An 18,917-nucleotide genomic window follows, 5' to 3' on the forward strand; every position below is an offset into this window, starting at 1 on the left:
GCTGGTGGTCACCTGCCATGTCTCTAGCTTTCCTTGTGGACAGCAAGAAAGAAATGCAGGTATTATTGCCATGTTTAAACAATTCCATGTGTTTGCCCTGCTTGCTTTATTCCTTTCTTGAGAAAGGACTTTGAAACCTATTTTAGTTTTTATTAAAAATGAGGCTTTGATTACAAAGCCAAGACATGTTTACTTAAGCAAAAATAGTTACCAATAAACATAAAGAAGAAAATAAAAATTAGTTGAAATTTCTTCCTCTCCCCATCACTGTTGACATTTTGGTATAGAGCTTTTCAGACAAGGGTGTGTGTGTGTGTGTGTGTGTGTGTGTGTGTGTATAAAGATTTTTTTTTAAAATGTGTGTACATATGGAGGTTTTTTTAAGCAAAAATTCAATAATATAATATTGTCTTATTACACATATTTTCCCCTTAGCAGTGTTGTAAATATCCTTTCATGCCATTAAACCTGCTGTTTTATAACACATCTTTTTTTCTCTTACCCATGTTGTGAAGTGACTGTTCATGTCATTAAACTTTCTTCATAAGAACTTTTTAAAACCCATATTGTATTTCATCAAATAAGTGGGTGTTTGGTTCTTTTACCCAACTCCCTATTCAGTTTTCAATTTAAAATCCAAAATTTAAAGGTGATTAAATTCTTTAAAACAATCTTTTTGAATTACAGAAGTAAAACAGATAGGTTGTCCTTACTACAACATTAAAAATACCAGTTAAGACCGATCTCTTCCCCTGTGAACCACTATCAACACTGCTCCTCAGTATTTTATTAAGTATTCTACTTTTTAAAACTGCTCATCTTTTATTAAATACTTGTAGAGAACTGTCCATCTCTTCTAAAGCTGGTTTCCTTTTCATTCTTTTCACTCCATGTCATTAGCTTTTCATGCCTTTCCTAACTTCATTTTCTTCTCTTTAATTGTTGATAGATAAAGGAAAGCTGCTTCTCTTGCTTATCTGGAGGGGGAGAGGATGAGTACGTTGGAGTCTGGGCTCAGTAGCCCCACAGGGGAATGAGGCTGGTGGTAAGAGCCACAAGTGAAAGAGAGAAATGTGCTTAGCAGGAGTAATGTCAGGACTAATGAAGGGGTAAATCCCAGGGCACCCCACTGACAGCTTAGTTTTCACAGTAGCAGAAGCTGGGAACCCAGTGGGAGATGAAGTGTCTGGGGCATTCAGGAGGAGGGCCACAGTTTAGGGGAAGAATAGCTACAGATCCTAACTGCAACTCCTCGGAATTCACAAGTGTTAAAAGGCAGTCCTGCCGGGGTGGTTAAGAGCTCACAGCCTCTGCCGGGGGAGCAGGCAGGCCTGGGTTGGAGCTCCAGTTTTACTACTTAGTAGGGCTAATGATTTAACTCTTTGGTGACTCTGTGTCTTATCTGTAGAACAGGGATACTGCCAGCTTCCTTGCGGGGTTGCTAAAAGGTTCTGCTGCATGGTAAGCATTTGAAGCAGGGGTAGTTTGAGAAATAAATAAATGAAAGACTGGGAGGATCTCTGTGTCAGGAATTGGCTAATATGGAGAGCCAGCTCTAGCCATAGAGAGGGCTGATTGCAATGAAGTAATGTATGCTTATCTCCTAAATTATACAAAGGACAACAGTTTATTCTTATACTTTTAATTACTTGTCTGCTTGTGGTTTCTACTCTCAGCCTCCTATCTGTATTGAAATAATTTGGGTTCATTCAGGAATCCTGACTCTGTCTGTAGAAGGTGATGCAGGGCATAGGGGAGCAAAAGCCTCAAGCCCCAGCCTGCCCTATCTGAGTTTGCCATTCGTTTAGCAGACCTGAGGTTACCTCCAGGAGGCGGAGAGGGCTGGCTGCTTCTTAAGATCCAAGAACTTTGGCAAGGATTGCAGAATTATTATTACTATAGATCAAAGAAGGGATCAGTTTTTAGAACAAACAAATTAGGGGATCCCTGGCACAGTAGTTGAGATATTTTTAAAATGATTTTATTAAATGGGCCATTGTCTTCTACCTCTCCATTTTTTTTAAAGAGTATTTTATCTATTTACCCACCCCTTCCTGAAAGTATGATACTGTCCTCCCCTGATCTCATTTGTCTGATCTTTGGTTACATAGATCTCTGATCCTTTAGACTCCTATCCCAAGGCAGCTCATAGCTTAGGTGGAGTGATGTCTCAGGGTCTCCTGCCATGGTTGAGTGGGCCCGGAGAGAGCCTACAGGCCTGGTTACAAGGACACTGTTTCTAGATTCTGGCAGATTTTTCATTTTAGGGACTTCAGACATACTCTCGGAGAGTGGCTGTTCCCATGTTATTTGCAGTGAAAGGACTCTAGCTCATTTGTAATTCAGGGGCTTTGTGGGTTGTATTAAGTCTCTAGAAAGGACCTTGGAGTGATTGTGTCCCATGGTATAATTTTGCTTGGCAATTCATTCCCTTACCACTTTTGAACTCTTGAGAACAAAAGCCTGGGAATAGGGAATCACCAGAAAGCATTATAGCCAGCTGATTTCAGCAAGTGGGTAAACTTCAGCAAGTTTAAAGGTCTTAGCTCACATTGAGTATTCTGTGTACATTAGTGATTTATGGAGCCAGAGTGATCTTGGATTATAAATATCTGATCTAATTTTTAACTAGCTATGTTTCAGAGCCTTTTGGGATGGTCAGTCTTTTGGGACCCTCCCATTCTGGTTTCCCTGGCTGGTGGGGAAACATGGAAGGAGTGTGCCACCCACCTGATCTAGAAATGATATCCGCTCACAGAGGGCCTGAGAATATACTCCACTGAAAATGGTCATCTGTTCGACCCAGAGACTGGTGTCATTAATGTTGGCTCCCTCCACAGATACTGGACTGGCTCTATTCCACAGATAGAGCCTCAGGTTCTATAGAAATGTCAGTACTGTTTGGGCCTAGAGAACAGGCTTATAACCCATTCCAGTGAGTGAAGTCAAAGGCCAAGGAATAACTGTGCAAAGTTTATGGATGTCCTGACACAATTCTCTGCAAGGTGAAAAATCCCATAGCTGAGCTGAATGCAGGAATGGAATTCACTGTTGCCTGTTCCCTCATAGGTAGTCCTCTAAGAAGCTCAGACTTGCAGTGTATCAAGAAGCAGCCAGGCGTGAATTGTGGATGGAGCAGTAGCTAATAATTAACTTCTGGCTTTATATGTTTAAGGAGTTTACCCTTTTATCAATTTCAAAAATTTTAGCTCTAACCAGACAATATCATTTCCATAGATGAAGTATCTTATACTGTTCTTTATTAATTTTAGCCAGTTGTCAATCTCCCTCCTGTTTGGTTGTGCAAAATATATCCATTACAAAGATCATGAGTGAACAGTTTCAGTACTGTTTACAGCAGTACATATATAAGTGTGTGTGTATATATATAATCTGTAATTACGAATGTAAAACTATTATAGCATTAGTGAGTTCTCTGTATTCCCTGTTTTGATAGGCCACATATGTGTTTATATTTTTAACTTATGTTAAAACTATTTAGATGTGGGCTCAGTTCTGTTGTACTTGAATTAATTTTTACCCACTTAAATTGTTGAAGATAGCAACATGCATCATACTTTCTCTTTAGAGTCTAGAATCTGCCATGGTAGGATTTGAGCACTTTTGTGAATTGGTTAGATCATACAGAATCAAGAACCCCAAATTGAATCCAGTTCTTAGTGCTTCATTAAACTACTTCTGCAGTTCTACTCACTGCTGACATTGTTAAATAAAAAATTTAAATCCGTGAGGAATAAGAAAGCTTGAGTGAAGTCCAAAGAGACCTCTAGAGGTGTGTTGCTCTGGCCGTCCATGTGTTCCCAGTTGACCAGAGCTGCCAATATGAAATAGAGGTTATTAAAATATAGAAGGAGACAAAACAAGTTTAATTTTTTTCATTTAAGGTAGCAAATAGGAATCAGGTGATAGAAGCTTCTGTACTATTTCTTTTTTCTTTTCCACACGTGGAAACAAGAGGAACACTTGATGAAACATGATAAACTTGATAATTTTTCAGATTCTCGTAGCAAACATGTGCAAACTGCAAAAAGCAGGTCAACTTTAAAATTATAGGTGTAAACATATGCTTTCCGCATTTTTTTCCCCTTGGGGAGGAAAAAAAAAGCCTGAGCCTTCCAGTGAGTTAAGTTTACTGATAAGGTTTGCTGTTTTTCAATTAGAAAATTTCTAGAGGTATTTACTTTTTTTTTTTTTTTGAGAGTGAGTGAGCTTGGGAGCAGGGATGGGGTGGGGAGGAGGGGGGAGGGGCAGAGAGAATCTTTAGCAGGCTTCAGGTTTAGCACACAGCCCAACATGGGGCTGGATCTCAGGATCCTGAGATCATACCAAAATCAAGAGCTTAACCAATTAAGCCACCCAGGTACCCTTAGAGGTATTTACTATTAAAAACTTGGCACACAGTTTCCTTTTTTTTTCCTTCCCTTTCCACCCCCCATCCCTCCTTTCCTTCCTTGTTTTTTTCTGCTTGATATTTTGCTCCACTGTGTTCATTCTACCCTAATATTCTGTTCTCTGCCTTTTCACCAGCCTCCCTGGAGGCCCTCCATTGTATCCTTCTACACCTCTCTTTCTCTGGTTTCGTTTCTCTAAACTGCTCAGTCTCTAAAAGCATCTGGCCTGTTCATGACCTTCTCCATCCAGGCACCTGCTTTCAGGTACTACTTAATTTCGAGTTGAATGTGGACAGAAGTCTCAGGTGGTCGTAATGACTCCTCTTGGTTCAGGAGGGAGAAGCTGTCCAGCCTGCCCTGTACAGGGGACAGAAGGGCTGGGAGAGAAGGACAGGCGCTGGAGCCGTGGCCTGACAGCCGACCAGCAGGGGCTGGTCTGTCCTAACTCTCCACAGCCAACGTGCTGTCTCCTCCATTGTGCTGCACGTCAGTGTTCTTAGTTATGATCCAAGAACGCTCCTTTCTTTATCTTTTCTGTCTCTGTATTTTGTATGGGTTGCTGGTTTCCTATGGATGACTTTTCGGTGAAAGGAGTATTTTATCATTGTTTGTATTAGTATTAATGAAATATGATAATTCTGGGAGTTAGCACTTTGTCTTTTTCAGAACTACCTTTTTCCCCCCTTAAAAAAGAAATTATTTTGTCTGGGGATTTTTTTTTTTCCTTCTTCTTCTTAATGGGATAAAGTACTCTTAATCCCTCAGTAAACTCGCTGTCACCTGTGTAGGTCTGTAAGTCCACATGGCCCATTGTCTTTCTCTTAAGATTTCTGGGTCTGAACTCATTAGTAATTCTGGATGACAAGGCCAGTGCAAGGAAATTCTTGCTGGTGATCTCACCTGCAGAGATCGTGGGCATGGCGCCTGGGTATCAATCTGCCAGGACTGTGTGTCAGGAAGGAAATCTGTGAAATTCCTGTTCAGGGTTAACCAAATGGGAGTAGTGCTGAACAGTTTCATTCTTCTGGCTGGTCCCCTCCCTTATTAAAATGGATGAAGAGGCCTTTTTAGCCATGAACTCTTGCTGACAGGCTCACCCCGGGTCAGGATGGTGGGTAAGACTAAGAACATTCCACAATATGGGTGGATGAAAAAGAACATATGGAGACTTGATACAGGCCTGGCATTAGAAGGAGTTTTAGTAATGATTGCCCAACCCTAGAAATGGAGTGCCTCTCGCAGAGAACAGGGCTCCCTCAGCCACCTGGGGCACGTGAGTGGTGCAGTTGGCTGGAGTTCCGACTCCTGCTTTCAGCTCAGGTCAGAATCTCAGGGACATGGGATCAGGCCCTGCTTGGGGCTCTGCACTCAGTGGGGAGTCTGCTTAAGACTCTGTCTCCTTCTCCCTCTGTTTCTGGCCCCCACTCTCTTTTTCTCTAAAGTAAATAAACCTTAGAGAGCGAGTGTGTATGGGCTCTGAAGTTACATAGGCAGAGATGCAAATCCTGCCCTCACTACCTGTTAGCTGTGTGATCTTAGATCTTAAGCCTCACTTATTATCCCCACCTGAATTGGGGTAAGGATAGTATTGACTTTCGTGAGTTTTTAGTAGGATTCAATGGGAAAGGGGATGTAAAAATGCTTACCACACATTTAGGCACACAGTAAATGTTCCATAAATGATCGCTGATTTTACCACCAATTTAGAACTCTTTCTACACTACTGTACTACGTTCTGTTCTTTTCCGAAAGTTAGGATAGAGACCATACCATATGTTCTCATTTCCATGACAGCACAATGTAGGGCCCTATGCTCCCACGGTCTTCAAACTAAGGTTTACACCACAGGGGATTCATGAAGACAGTGCATAGTGGACAGGGATCATTTTAAGGATACATTTTTTCAATCTTTATGTTCCGGCTATCTTTCTTTCCAAAACTGAGACTGCGTGTGCTTAGTGTTACCCCCGCATTTTTTCCAGTCTCCTCTCACATTTGTCCTTTTTACAATTTTACTGAAGAAAGATGTTCCTCTTACCCATTTCAAATCTTAGTGTGGTGCCTTGTTCCAAGGTGCCAGTCCACTGGGGTACAAGATATGGGGGGTCAATTTAAAATATTGGTTTCCGTGAAGCCTCTTAACGAAGCCACCACAACCCCTCACCTTACTAAGAGTTTCATTCTCAGTAAAATTTACTTTTAGAGACTGATGCATTAAAATCAGAAGTTACTGTGTTATTTTGGTCACAGTTTATTAATGATATTCGTGGTGATCATATAATCCAGAAGAGTCTCTTTTATACTTAGCTCAGTGGTCACAGGAAATTTTAGAAAATTGAGTTGAAAAATGTATTTTGCATCAGGGTATGCTAGGGTGATTAATAAGATACCCTAACAGATAGAATTACATTAGGAAATTTTGGAGGAAAATTTTGACATAGAAATTTGATTTCTAAGGAGAAAGAAGAATCTCCAGCTGTTATGGGAAGCATATTTATTTTTAAATGGAGGATGGTGGATATCAGATCGCTGTGCTTTTTTTTTTTTTTAAAGATTTTTATTTATTTATTTTGAGAGAGAGAGAGACAGAGTGAGAGAGAGCACAAGAGGGGAGGTCAGAGGGAGAAGCAGACTCCCCATGACGCTGGGAGCCTGATGGGGGACTCGATCCCAGGACCATGACCTGAGCTGAAGGCAGACGCTCAACCAACTGAGCCACCCAGGCGTCCAGATCGCTGTGCTTTTTATAAGTATTTAAAGACCTGAGTTATATTTTATTGTTATTAGTTTCTCACAAAAGGGGAGGACTCTCCCCTTTCATGCTGTTCTGTTAAGCACAGAGCCTCCACTCTGGTTTAGAAGCCGGAATGATGTGCAGCACCTGGGTGTCTTAGTCGGTTAAGCATCTGCCTCTGACTTGGGTCATGATGCCAGGGTCCTGGAATCGAGTACCACGTCAGGCTCCCTGCTCAGTGGGGAGTCTGCTCCTTATCTCCCTCTGCCCCTCCCCCAGCTTGTGTGTGTGTGCATGCGCTCTCTCTCTCTCTCTCACAAATGAATAAAATCTTTAAAAAAAAAAGTTGAATAATGGTAGGCACTGCAGTAATCAAATAAAAATGTGTGGTAATTTAGGTAGAGCTTGCAGTGATTCAGCCAGTGGTACAACTGTGTTACTCCAAGTATGGTACTGGTATTCTTGGTTCTTGTGGGTATTGGTGTTTCTCCAAAGACTATCAGTCTTTGGTGTTGGTGGTTTCTCCAAAGACTATCATCCTTCTTTGCCAAATTAATCAATTAGTTTTGAGAGAGAGAGAGCATGTGAGCCAGTGTGGGAGGCAGAGGGAAAGGGAGAGAGAGAATCTCAAGCAGACTCCTGGCTGAGTGCAGAGTCTGATACAGGGCTCAGGACCCTGAGATCATGACCTGAGCGGAAATCAAGATTCCTTCTGCCATTCAATGGACTGAACCACCCAGGCGTTCTCTTCTTTGTCAAGTGTCACTGTGCTGAAAAGAATGCTGAAACTGGGGCCAAGGGGTTTTTTTTTCCTGTTTGCTTGGGTTGCTATGGCGAGCACAGGTATTCCGTGGAGTCTGGGTGAAAAATAGTGTTATAGTTGCTTTTTCAATGTGTGATCCAGGGCAGTAAACTCTCAGGAGGGGTGGCTTCACTTTCTTTATTGTTAGATTTCTTCATTTATGATTTGGGAAATTAATTTGATAAGCATTTTAGGAATATCTAGACCTAAGACTAGAACAGATTAGCACAACCTGATGGGATAGTGTTCTAGACATTTTGCAGTTCTTTTGTGTTGATGCTAATTTATTATTGTGATTAATTATTATTTGAGGGGCCCCCAAATTAATATGTGCTGAATTCACACATTTTGCATAATTTCCTATAATTCATTTCTCAAAGGGCATGGAGTTATGCGTTACATAATAAGTTGTTGAAGTAAATGAGCTCAACTTTATTTTGCTTTTTCCTCTAGGTGAAAAGAAATGGATTATCACAGACAGTTAGCCAAGAGGAAAGAAAGAGGCAGGAGGTATGTTTTCTACTGAGCAGATACTTTTAAAGCTCCAAAGAGTGAGTGCTTTCACCTACTGTGTGCACTGGTTCAGTGTTTTCTTTTGAAAACGTATTCATTTTGTTCTTTTTGCGTTAAGAGGTATGTGTTCATTGTCAAATAAAACTACATCTAAGAACCAGGAAAGAAAACTTAAAACACCTTAATGTCATTTTAGCTTAAACAACAAAGCCCCTAGTCGAGGTATTGAAACTGGAAGAAATATGTTGAAAAATGAAAGAGATATTAGATCCCAGATTGAAACAGGATATTAGTGGGAAAACTGGTGAAATCTGAGTAAAGTATGTACGTTTGTCTACAGATAAAATGTGATGTACCATGGTTATGTCATGTGCCCTGGTTAGGGGAAGCTGCATGAAGAAATAGGAGCTCTGTTCCCTCTTTGCAAGATTTCAATAAATCTAAAATTATACCAGAATAAAGGTTTACTTAATAAAAAATAAAACAGATAGTAATAGGATTATACAACTTGAAGTTTAAATAAATGCTGTTTAGGGAAATTACTCATTTTAATAAGGTAGTGAAATTCTAAAAACACTTTTCTCCTGTTTGCATATTACTACATTTATGTGTATACATGCCTGTAAATTGCACAAAGGACATGCACTATATTTTTATTTTATTGGCATGAAATAACAAAAAAAATAAGGGGAACTTATACTGTCATTTTTTGTTTAAGTTTAAAAAAACAGAATAGTATATAATATTGGTGTACCCATCACTGAGAATTAACAAATGTATTACATTTATAATTTTTTCCTCATATTTTTTAAAGAAAACAAGACTTTCAGTAAAGTAGAAGGCTTATGTTCTCCTTGGTGCTATTTCCTTCCTTACCTCCCCAGAGGCAACTATAATTATGAATTGATGTGTACCTATCCAATCTGTGTGGTTTTTTTTTTTTTTGTTGTTGTTGTTTTAAGATTTTATTTATTTATTTGAGGGAGAGAGAGAGAGAATGCACAAGTGGCAGGGAGGGGCAGGGGAGAAGCAGGCTCCCTGCTGAGCAGGGAGCCTGATGCAGGGCTCAATCCCAGGTCCCTGAGATCATGACCTGAGCCAAAGGCAGACACTTAATCGACTGAGCCACCCAGCCACCCCTCAATCTATGTTTTAAAATTATGTATTACATATATTTATGTACATATTTTTGTGTGATATGTGAGTGTTAAAATGTAGATGAGTGATGATTGGGAACATATTTTTTCTTTACTTTTGCCACTCAGCCCAGTTTTGGGATTTGTCTATGTTAATGTATATTAATCCAGATCATTCATTTAACCCACCATATAGTATTCCACTGTATAAATATTACCTTAAAAAAATGTTTTGTCCAAATTTTAGACAGTAGGTGGTATGTTTTTTTCTTCATTATTAACACTGCAGCATAAATAATGTTTGTGGACAAATTCAAGAGCTACTCCAGGGTCCTAATCCCTGTATTCTTTTAGATCTTTTTTATTTGAACATACTTATTTCCTTTATATTTTGAAAATATTCAGATTTGTGATATTAAAAAAAACTAATGACAGCAGCAAATCTAACTTCACGGTTCCTTTCTATTCCTGTATAGCTGTTTTTAGAAAGTTTGACCCAATTTGCTTTTAAGTAGTTGATGGTTCTATTGTAGGATGCTTTAACAGTTATTACAGTAAGTCTATTATGTTAAATTACTACTTAGTCATCTTTTCATGTGATCTGTTCTATGTAGTTCATGCAGTCTTTTTGTTTAAATCTTAGTGTTTTGCATTTGATTACAAAAGCCTTTGCTTTTGAAAATATTTTGTCATTCAGGGTGTCATATCTATCAACAATGTGACATCCCCTGTTTTTGGTCAGGAAGTGACCGTTTTCTTCAGTTTGCACTACATTTCCCAGGGATAATTGTGTTTATTGGATAGAATTGTACAAGATACAGGTCAAGTGAGACTCTTCATGTTCTTTCCCTTTACTCATTAGATGATTATGTCATTTAAGTCCCTGGAACATGACTGAAGCTAGACTAGCACATTTAAGTAAGACTTCCTTTAAAGCTTATAGATCCTGAAATGGAGATGAACATTGAGACTGGCACCATTAACCTGACTTCTTACCAGCAGCTGGGGGGTCCGCTTGGCTGTGCCTGCTTGCCTCCACCCAGCTTCAGCCATAGCACTGGGACTTACGGGAAGAATCTCCTGTGCCTTCTGGGCCAAGGGCTTGAGGGGGGAGGAGCCCTGGAGGCCAAGGTGAAGATCACAGTGTTACCAGGAAGAGATCTAGGAAGGATGTGTCTCTCTGGCCTGCATGGGTATTGACCATGCCTACCTGAGGAGGAATCCCTGTGTTGCCATTCTTGGAGGATCTGAAGTTGAATCTGTTAGGGAGCTAGGTGAATTCCTTACACAGGGTGTTGGTGCCTACATATGTGGGTTGGCTTTTTATCTTTTTTTTTTTTAAAGATTTTATTCATTTATTTGACAGACAGAGATCACAAGTAGGCAGAGAGGCAGGCAGAGAGAGAGGCAGGGAAGCAGGCTCCCCGCTGAGTAGAGAGCCTGATGCGGGGCTCAATCCCAGGACACTGTGATCCTGACCTGAACTGAAGGCAGAGGCTTTAACCCACTGAGCTACCCGGGTGCCCCAGGCTTTTAACATTAATGAACACTTATCATGTAAACGACTGTGTGCCTGACACCACGCATTTCTGCAGAGGGTCCTTCACTCCTTGAGATAGTGATGGGAGCAGAGCAGGTGTCTTGTGAAATGAACAGAATCACTTTCAGTTGTATGAGTTTAATGTAAAAGAATTCCTGTGCCTGATAACCTTTTGAGGATAGATACAGTCAGGCTCTTCTGCTACACCCAGACTCTTTGCTGTAATTGACTGCAAATTTGTTAGATTAAAATATGGGTTAGAGAAGGGGGGCCCGTTTAGGAGGAGAGCGAAGAAATGTATTCGTGAAAATGTTCTCGGGATCCCAAGTGATGTCTATAAATCCTTCGTGTCCCAGAGCAGCATACTTTGAAAACAGACCTGGAAGACATGACTCCAAAGGTAAATTAATGTCACACTGAGGTTTTATGATGTGTCCTAGCTTTCCTTCCATAGATTGTACTTGACAAAGCATGACTTCAGGATGCAATCTCAGGTCACCTAAATGCTTTCGCTTTTTCATTTTTATACTGTGGGCAGTGACTCTATTTCTTGAGGTTTATGTGCCTTAGATAAAAAAGACAGTAGTTTGGTGAGGCATTTTTCTTCATGCTTATCTTTCTGTGCTTTTCAAGATATGTTATTTTTGTAGGAGACTTATGAAAGCTACATTTAGTTCTTCAATCACAGTATTAATGTATTAATAATACATTTCTTTTTCCTTCATACCAGGCTATCTTTGAAGTCATATCCTCTGAACATTCCTATTTACTCAGCTTGGAGATTTTGATACGAATGTTTAAAAATTCTAAAGAACTGAGTGATACAATGACCAAAACAGAGAGTCACCATCTTTTCTCCAACATTACAGATGTCTGTGAGGCAAGCAAAAAGTAAGTTCATCTTAGTTGGCCTTTGGTCATGCTGAGACATTCCTTACTAACAAAGATCTATGTTATCTCAAAGGGAAGACCCTTAGAAATATGAGGTCTCTCATTGATTTGGTTGGCTTTTATCTTGATCCCTTGAAATAAAGTTCAAGATATGTTTCGGGTTGTTGATGTATAGACGGATGGCAAGTGTGTAATGAATTGTCACCACAGACAGTTACATATGAGGTCTCTCACTCCTTCTGTGTCCCTGCCTCTTCTCCTCACACTTGTCCTCTTCTTCCTTTTAAATTATTTGGGTTTTAGAGGGGAAGGGGTCGGGGGGATGAGTGAGCCTGGTGGTGGGTTTTAAGGAGGGCACGTTTTGCATGGAGCACTGGAAACAATGAATCTTGGAACACTACATCAAAAACTAATTATGTACTGTATGGTGACTAACATAACACAATAAAAGAAAAGTAAAAAAAAATAAAAAATACATGGATAATAGAACAACCTTTGGTTGTGAGGGAAACTGGGGGAGGGTCTAAGAGCGAGGACTTGAGTATTTGGAATATGGAGTCTTGAGGACTTGGTGAGAAAGAGTTTTGTTTCCCTCCGTGGTGTCTGCTAAAGAACTTTGCAACATGCTTTTCTTTTTCCCATTGCAAAGTTAAAACAGCGTATTTCTTTAGGAAGGAATTTTAAAGCTAAAACTCTGCTGTCTTCAATTTCTGCGGAGTAAAATAAAAATATCCATCAATGTGCTTTTGTGTCCTAAGGAACTGAATTTGTTCCCAACCTGTAATGAGCAGCTGATGCCAAACTTTTCAGTTTCTGCCTTGTGTGGAAGAGTAAATTATAAAAATAATAAAAGTATAAAATAATATCCAGCACTTGTTCCCCCAGAAGATTCTTTTTCCTGATTTTAATCAGATTATATTGAAATTAAAGTATCAAGTGACACTAAATACCGTTCTAATGCATATGCTTTCATATTATTCTGTGAGATTACTTTGTATTTCAAAAACTGACATTTGACTCAAATAATGCTACAGCATATCTGCATTGTAAAGTGTGTTTCCTACTTGGTAATTAAAAATTCTAAGCTTTAATGAGTTAACAGGAAACTTTGGATAGAATTTTGTCTTTCCCGACTAATTTTTAAGGCTAAATTTTAAAAGAAAAACATTAAATTTAACTAGGCCAGAGAATATGGAACTCTTCATGTTGTAGAACCTTAAGTATTGGCTGTTGACACTGTTTTTTGTTAACAGATACTCTTGTCTTACTCAGTAGACAACAGAATTTTTTTTTTTAAGATTTTATTTATTTATTTGACAGAGATCACAAGTAGGCAGGGAGGCAGGCGGGGAGGGGACGGGGGAAGCAGGCTCCCCCAGAACCCTGGGATCATGACCCGAGCCAAAAGTCAGAGGCTTTAACCCACTGAGCCACCCAGGTGCCCCAGTAGGTAACAGAAGTTTACCACAGACTCTTTGGTAAATAAAGCAACTGCCCTATTTCTCTTCATGTAACAGAAAAGCTTCCTTTTTAAAACCAAACTTCGGCTGGTAGTTGAAAGACAGTGACCCTCAGAAGCCACTTTTTATGACATGCTTTGACTTTTTCTTTGTCCTGAGATAAATAAATGAAGAAGTTGATTTGAAATTCATGAATATTTTAGTCCACATTGTTCAGCATTTATCAATAACTGGTATCTGGGGTAATAGTAAAAGAAATAAGCAGTTTTTATATAAGTATCCTTTCAAGTGAGGGAAGAAAGACAATAGCTGTCTGAATAATAGTCCCTGTCCTTTCAGGTAAGACTGTGGAAAAGCAATGGGTCTGAAGTCTTTATAAAAAGTCTTTGTAACTGATGCCACCCGTTTAAGAAGACTGCTGAGACACATGCTCTTCAGTTCATTCCCTTTTGAAATCCCACAAAAACGATAGGATAGTCAATGCATAAACCCCCAAGGATTAAACAACAACAACAATGACAACCACAAGAAAAGAGACAAGAGCAGCCGTGTTTTGGTCCCTGAAAACAGATGGACTCTTAGCAACTATTTCAGGCAATCTGAGAAGGCTAACTCTAAGCAGGTACTGAAAGAACCAGATTTAAACCCTAGAACCTCTGGAAGGTGCAGGAAGTGATGACGTTGGAGTAAAAGTATGACTAAAAACAAATTTTTTGTGAAATCCGGTGTAAGAAGTGGAGCCCAGACACCCCCCCCCCCCCTTCAGCACTACACAGCTGGATGGTACCCTGCTTCACCCAGTTGGGAGAAATAAAAGGACTCCAGACCAAGAAAGCCAGGCCCAAGTGAGGGGGGCACTGTAGCATGGGAAATGAGGTGAGAGCTGACACCTTGAGGCCCCACTCTCCTTTTGGGATACTGGTCACCAGGTGCATGGATAGCCTTCACTCTGTTTTTGTCAGATGGCAATTGGCATTAGTTTGAGTTAAGTAATATTTTAGAATTTTTATGAACACTATTTTTGTTTTTTTATTTTTAAAAATTTTTATTGTGTTTAAATACATTATTACTACAATTACCATTATTAAGATTTGTAGGAAGCCTCAAGTTGAAGATTACAGCACAAATATGTAAAGCCTCAAGCTTTGAAGAATATATCTTTTTAGCACTGTGGTAGGCAAATACTTACTCTCTCTCAATCTTAGTTCTTCCTCTCTCTAATGGGGACCATAGCTTATCTAGCCTCAGGGTTGGTATGAGAATTAAAGGAGATAATACTTAGCACCATAGTAGGTAACGTCTCAAGGGGCAGTGATTTTGTTGATAATCTCACTGTGCTTTTGATCCTCATTGCCTGGCATTCTGAAATGTGTCTGGATTTTTTATGTAATGACTTTTGAATGATGTCGCCTCTATATTTGCCTTTGCCGGCATTGTTCCAGGACTAGGTTAAAGGACAGGTCTTGTCTTACAGTATCTAGCACAGTGGTTTGCATGGGTTTGTTTTTAAAGGTGGTTGTGGCGTGTCTTAACCACATTCTAACAACCACCTTCGTTTTGACATTGAATGAAGTCCAGATAAATGGATTCTTCCCTCACCATAAAGCGTGAGCTGTTTGCTTCCTCTCAGCCTGGGGTTTGCCTTGCAAGCAGTCGATTCCTTGAACCAGTACTTCCAAACAGGCCCTGACATGCTCCAGCTGCCAATGAGGCCGTTCTCCTGGTTAGTTTTTGCAGACGTTTGGGGCTACTGCATGCTTTTTTCCTTCTTGCATTGCTTTTGCAAGTTCCAAGAGTCTGTGGATTCTGAGTTGTCACATGGAGATTTAAACTTGGACAATGCTCCTGCTTGGGACAGATGAAAGTGTTACCAAGCTTAGTCATTAGCTGTTATCAATCTTAAAGGAGGGTAGAACTTTGGAAAAAGAAACAATGGCTGGGGTTTAGTTGCAGTATTTCATCTGCATCACATTTACAGCTGGAGATTTTGAAACATTACATGGATTTTTGTCTCTCAGTTGTGAGTTAAACAAGCAGGACCACACAGTTTTTCTGGCCGATGGAAAAGATTTTAATGTAAACTTTGTGATCTAGCCAAGTTAAAGCTAGCACTTGATTTAAGCATGAGGAGGATGGTTGATGAATTAAATTTCAAAAGCAAGCTCCGTTAAGCTTGCTGATTGCTCGTTTATTGTGGGATGTTGTCTTTAAACGCTGTGCGTTAATTATTAGCACCTGGGCATCAATTCTGTGTTTTTCCAGGGCTTTTCTTATTTCAGCTGATTTAATCCCTTATAGTGTCCTGGGGAGTGTTGTCATTTCTCTGCTGCAGGTAAGGGGATTGAGACCCTAATCACGTGAATTGGCTTAAGGTCATTCACGTTTTTAAATGGAATTGAAACCAGTGACTTTATTTATTTATTTATTTATTTATTTATTTATTTTTTAGATTCTACAGTATACATTCCCCAAGACCACTGTTTCAAAACTACACATACATTTTAAGTGCAGTTGAGGTTTCAGTCTAAAGAACTAAATTTCAGTTTAGGTCTCTGCTAGGGATTCCCTATCTGGAAAATAATTAGGATTTGCTCTTTTTGGTGTCTACCACTAGACATAGAATGTGTTTAGGCTCTTATCTCATATTTGAATGTCTTTGACCTCTGAGAATGTAGAGACCTTAAAAGCAAAGAGCATCTGGTTTTCTGACACTGCTCAGTGCATGGCCCATCATAGCTGTCATCTTGTCCTTTCCCTGTGGTCATCGTTCCGGTAAAGATATTGTCCAGTGTCTTGACCAGAGTCTCTGAATGTGGCTCTGTGGTTGACGTGTTGACAGTATGAGTTAATTGATTATGAAAGTGTCCTATAACTTACATCTTATCAGAAGCCCTAACATGCAACTATACAATAAAATTAAAAAGACATCCAAATTGTTTATGTTAAAGTCCCAAACTGCTTTCACTATGATTTGGGGAAGAGAATGAAATGCATGTTTGGAAAGTGCTTTCAGATTAAAAAAAAAAAAGAACTAAATAAATTCAGATTATTTGCTGCTGCTTTGTGAAAAGTCTAATGTTTTCAAAGTAAACTTTCATAGAAAATGAGTTTGCAAGTCCTTCTTAGGACTTAAATGAAAGAATTCTTTGTTCCTTAGGTGGTAATGTAAATACTGAGCAACCTTGCAGGAAAATATTTTAATTTTTAAAATGTCAACTTTGTGTAAAAGCTGTGAAAATATGATTTTATTAAAAAATCTGAAATCACTTTCTATATACTAAGTAGACAGATGAATACTGTCTTAAATATTAATTCAGTATATTATTACCATATTCTTAGCCTATTTTTAAAGGATGTGGATTAAATCATACAACCCTTGCGATTTTAGATTTTATAAGCGTGTTTATAGAAAAATTTCTTGAGGAAAATGTGTATCATGAATGGTATTTGTCAAAGGACCTAACTGATACTTTATCTATACAGTGTTTTCTTTGGATTTCAAAAAGGTTTCGGGAAATGATTTGAGTTTAGAAAAAAATTTGGTGGAGAGGTTCCATAGAAATGTCAAGATTGGCTAAGATTGACCTTGTCACTTGTGGGGGTTGCAAACAAAGGTCCCTTTGTAGCAAGAAAACTGTCTCTGTATCGGGAGTTCATTGGAATTTCTTTTCTAGCACAGAAAAGTGATATGAACGAGCAGAATAGGGCACAATAGCAGTGTTTGTGTTTATCTGCTGGAGTTGTCCCATCCTGGAGCTCCTACTTCTGATTCTCTAGCATCTTGTGTATAGTCGATGGACAATGCTTCGTTATACGTATTTCTGTATATGTTTGTGCAATACGTAGTTGTGCCATTTCTGTATATATTTGCGTATGTATGTAGACAACTTTGAAAAATCCGCTAAGAAGAAGATATTTTCCAGGACATCTTTGATAACCACTCTCATAAGTTGAAATTTTACTGGAGGTCTATTCTATTGAAAAGAGAGAAGAAATGATTAAGCCACGAAATTATTCGCTAGGATTTCAGTAAGTAATGTGAAGTGAAAGATCCTTAAGAAAACTGTTTTTAGAAGTCTCTAGTACAGATTTAGCGGCCTTTTCTCTAATTTTTGGAGCATCTGGTAGGGCCACTTGAGAATTCATGTTTTGCAGGTTTTAAACCATACTAAATATCAATGAAGAGTTTGGTTTGCTTTGTGTCTGTGCCATCTGTAGGGATCACTGTATTAAAATGCCTTCAGTTGGACCCTTGCCCATCCCTTAATTTTTCTTTTTCAGTCTTTCTAGCCAATATCCAGTTTACTAACACAAAACTATTTTTATTATCAGAATATAGTTTGATTAAGTTAGAACATCAGAATATCAGTTACTAATAAATCCAGAGATCAGGATGTCATTTTATTAACATTTCTGGGTGGTATACACTAGGTGGTTCTGTTTTTTTGCTTATTAAGTATCCTTTCCAACTGAGAAAAACTGTTAAAACTGTGTTTAAACTGAAAATACTCTTCCCTTGCATATTTTTGAATAAAACATATTCCTTTGGACTCTTTGAAGACCCTTGTGTTTGGAAGATCAGAGGTTCAAACTGGAGAAATTTTGGCTTGCCTTTGTCTGTTTTATTGCAGACCTTCTTGGCATGAACTGATTCCTAATTTTGAAGACCAGTTCTTATTGATCACACTTCTCTCTCCTGAGACTGGAGTAAGGAATGCTAATCTCATCTGTAGGCAGATCACTTCATCCTTCCACATGTCAGCTGTTAAGTGAGTTTTCCATCAGCATGGAGCTCATGTTTATCAGACTAACTAAGGAATCTAAACTGGGGCCCTGAGGTCCTTGTCTGCTTGGAAGTCTGTTATCACCAACTCACACTTGGAGAATTACTTATTCCTACCAGTGCTTTTGCTAGACGGTATATTCTTCTCGTGGTATGAATTTAGGAAAGTTGGTCTCACGAGAGTGGGCTTTGCAAACATTCCCTTAGGCTCAGGAGTCTGACTTCCATTAGGGCCTGGATGTGGTAAAAGCCTTTTGGGGATGGTATGAAAAAATGTAGCTGTACACATTGCCAGTATTTTGTTTTTTAATGTGGGAAAGATTGGCTAGAAGAAGTAAAGATGTGAATAACCTGCTAATAAGATAATATGTGAAAATGGTTTTCTGAGCATCAACATCCAAGCTATGAAAAACAGATGGGGCAGAGGGCCTTCTGAGCATAACTGCTTTCCTTTCCTCTGCAAACTGTTGAACACCATATTTGACGAAAACGTGGCACAACATTTTGATTGTCTTAGTGGATGTATTTCTTCTAAAAAGCCTGGAATTCAGTTGTAGGCAAAGTGTGCCGAGGTAAAAGTTTAATTTGTCTAGAACTGCTTAGATCCATTTGAAATAACTGCTTTTTCCCTGTGAACTGTGTATGC

General features: G+C 39.2%; 1 protein-coding gene across 4 annotated transcripts in view; it reads left to right on the forward strand.

The window, feature by feature from the left end:
- The window catches only part of ARHGEF26 (Rho guanine nucleotide exchange factor 26), a 113,217-nt gene that overhangs the window by 19,049 nt on the left and 75,251 nt on the right, over positions 1-18,917 (forward strand). For all 4 annotated transcript variants that reach the window (XM_032852547.1, XM_032852548.1, XM_032852550.1 and 1 more), the window contains 2 exons: positions 8,402-8,458; positions 11,868-12,028. In XM_032852547.1, the coding sequence (XP_032708438.1) occupies positions 8,402-8,458; positions 11,868-12,028 (218 nt within the window). The remainder of the gene's footprint in view (positions 1-8,401; positions 8,459-11,867; positions 12,029-18,917) is intronic.

The sequence above is a fragment of the Lontra canadensis genome, unplaced genomic scaffold (genome assembly GCF_010015895.1).
Source record: "Lontra canadensis isolate GAN:19392208 unplaced genomic scaffold, GSC_riverotter_1.0 scaffold6, whole genome shotgun sequence".
NCBI lineage: Eukaryota > Metazoa > Chordata > Mammalia > Carnivora > Mustelidae > Lontra > Lontra canadensis.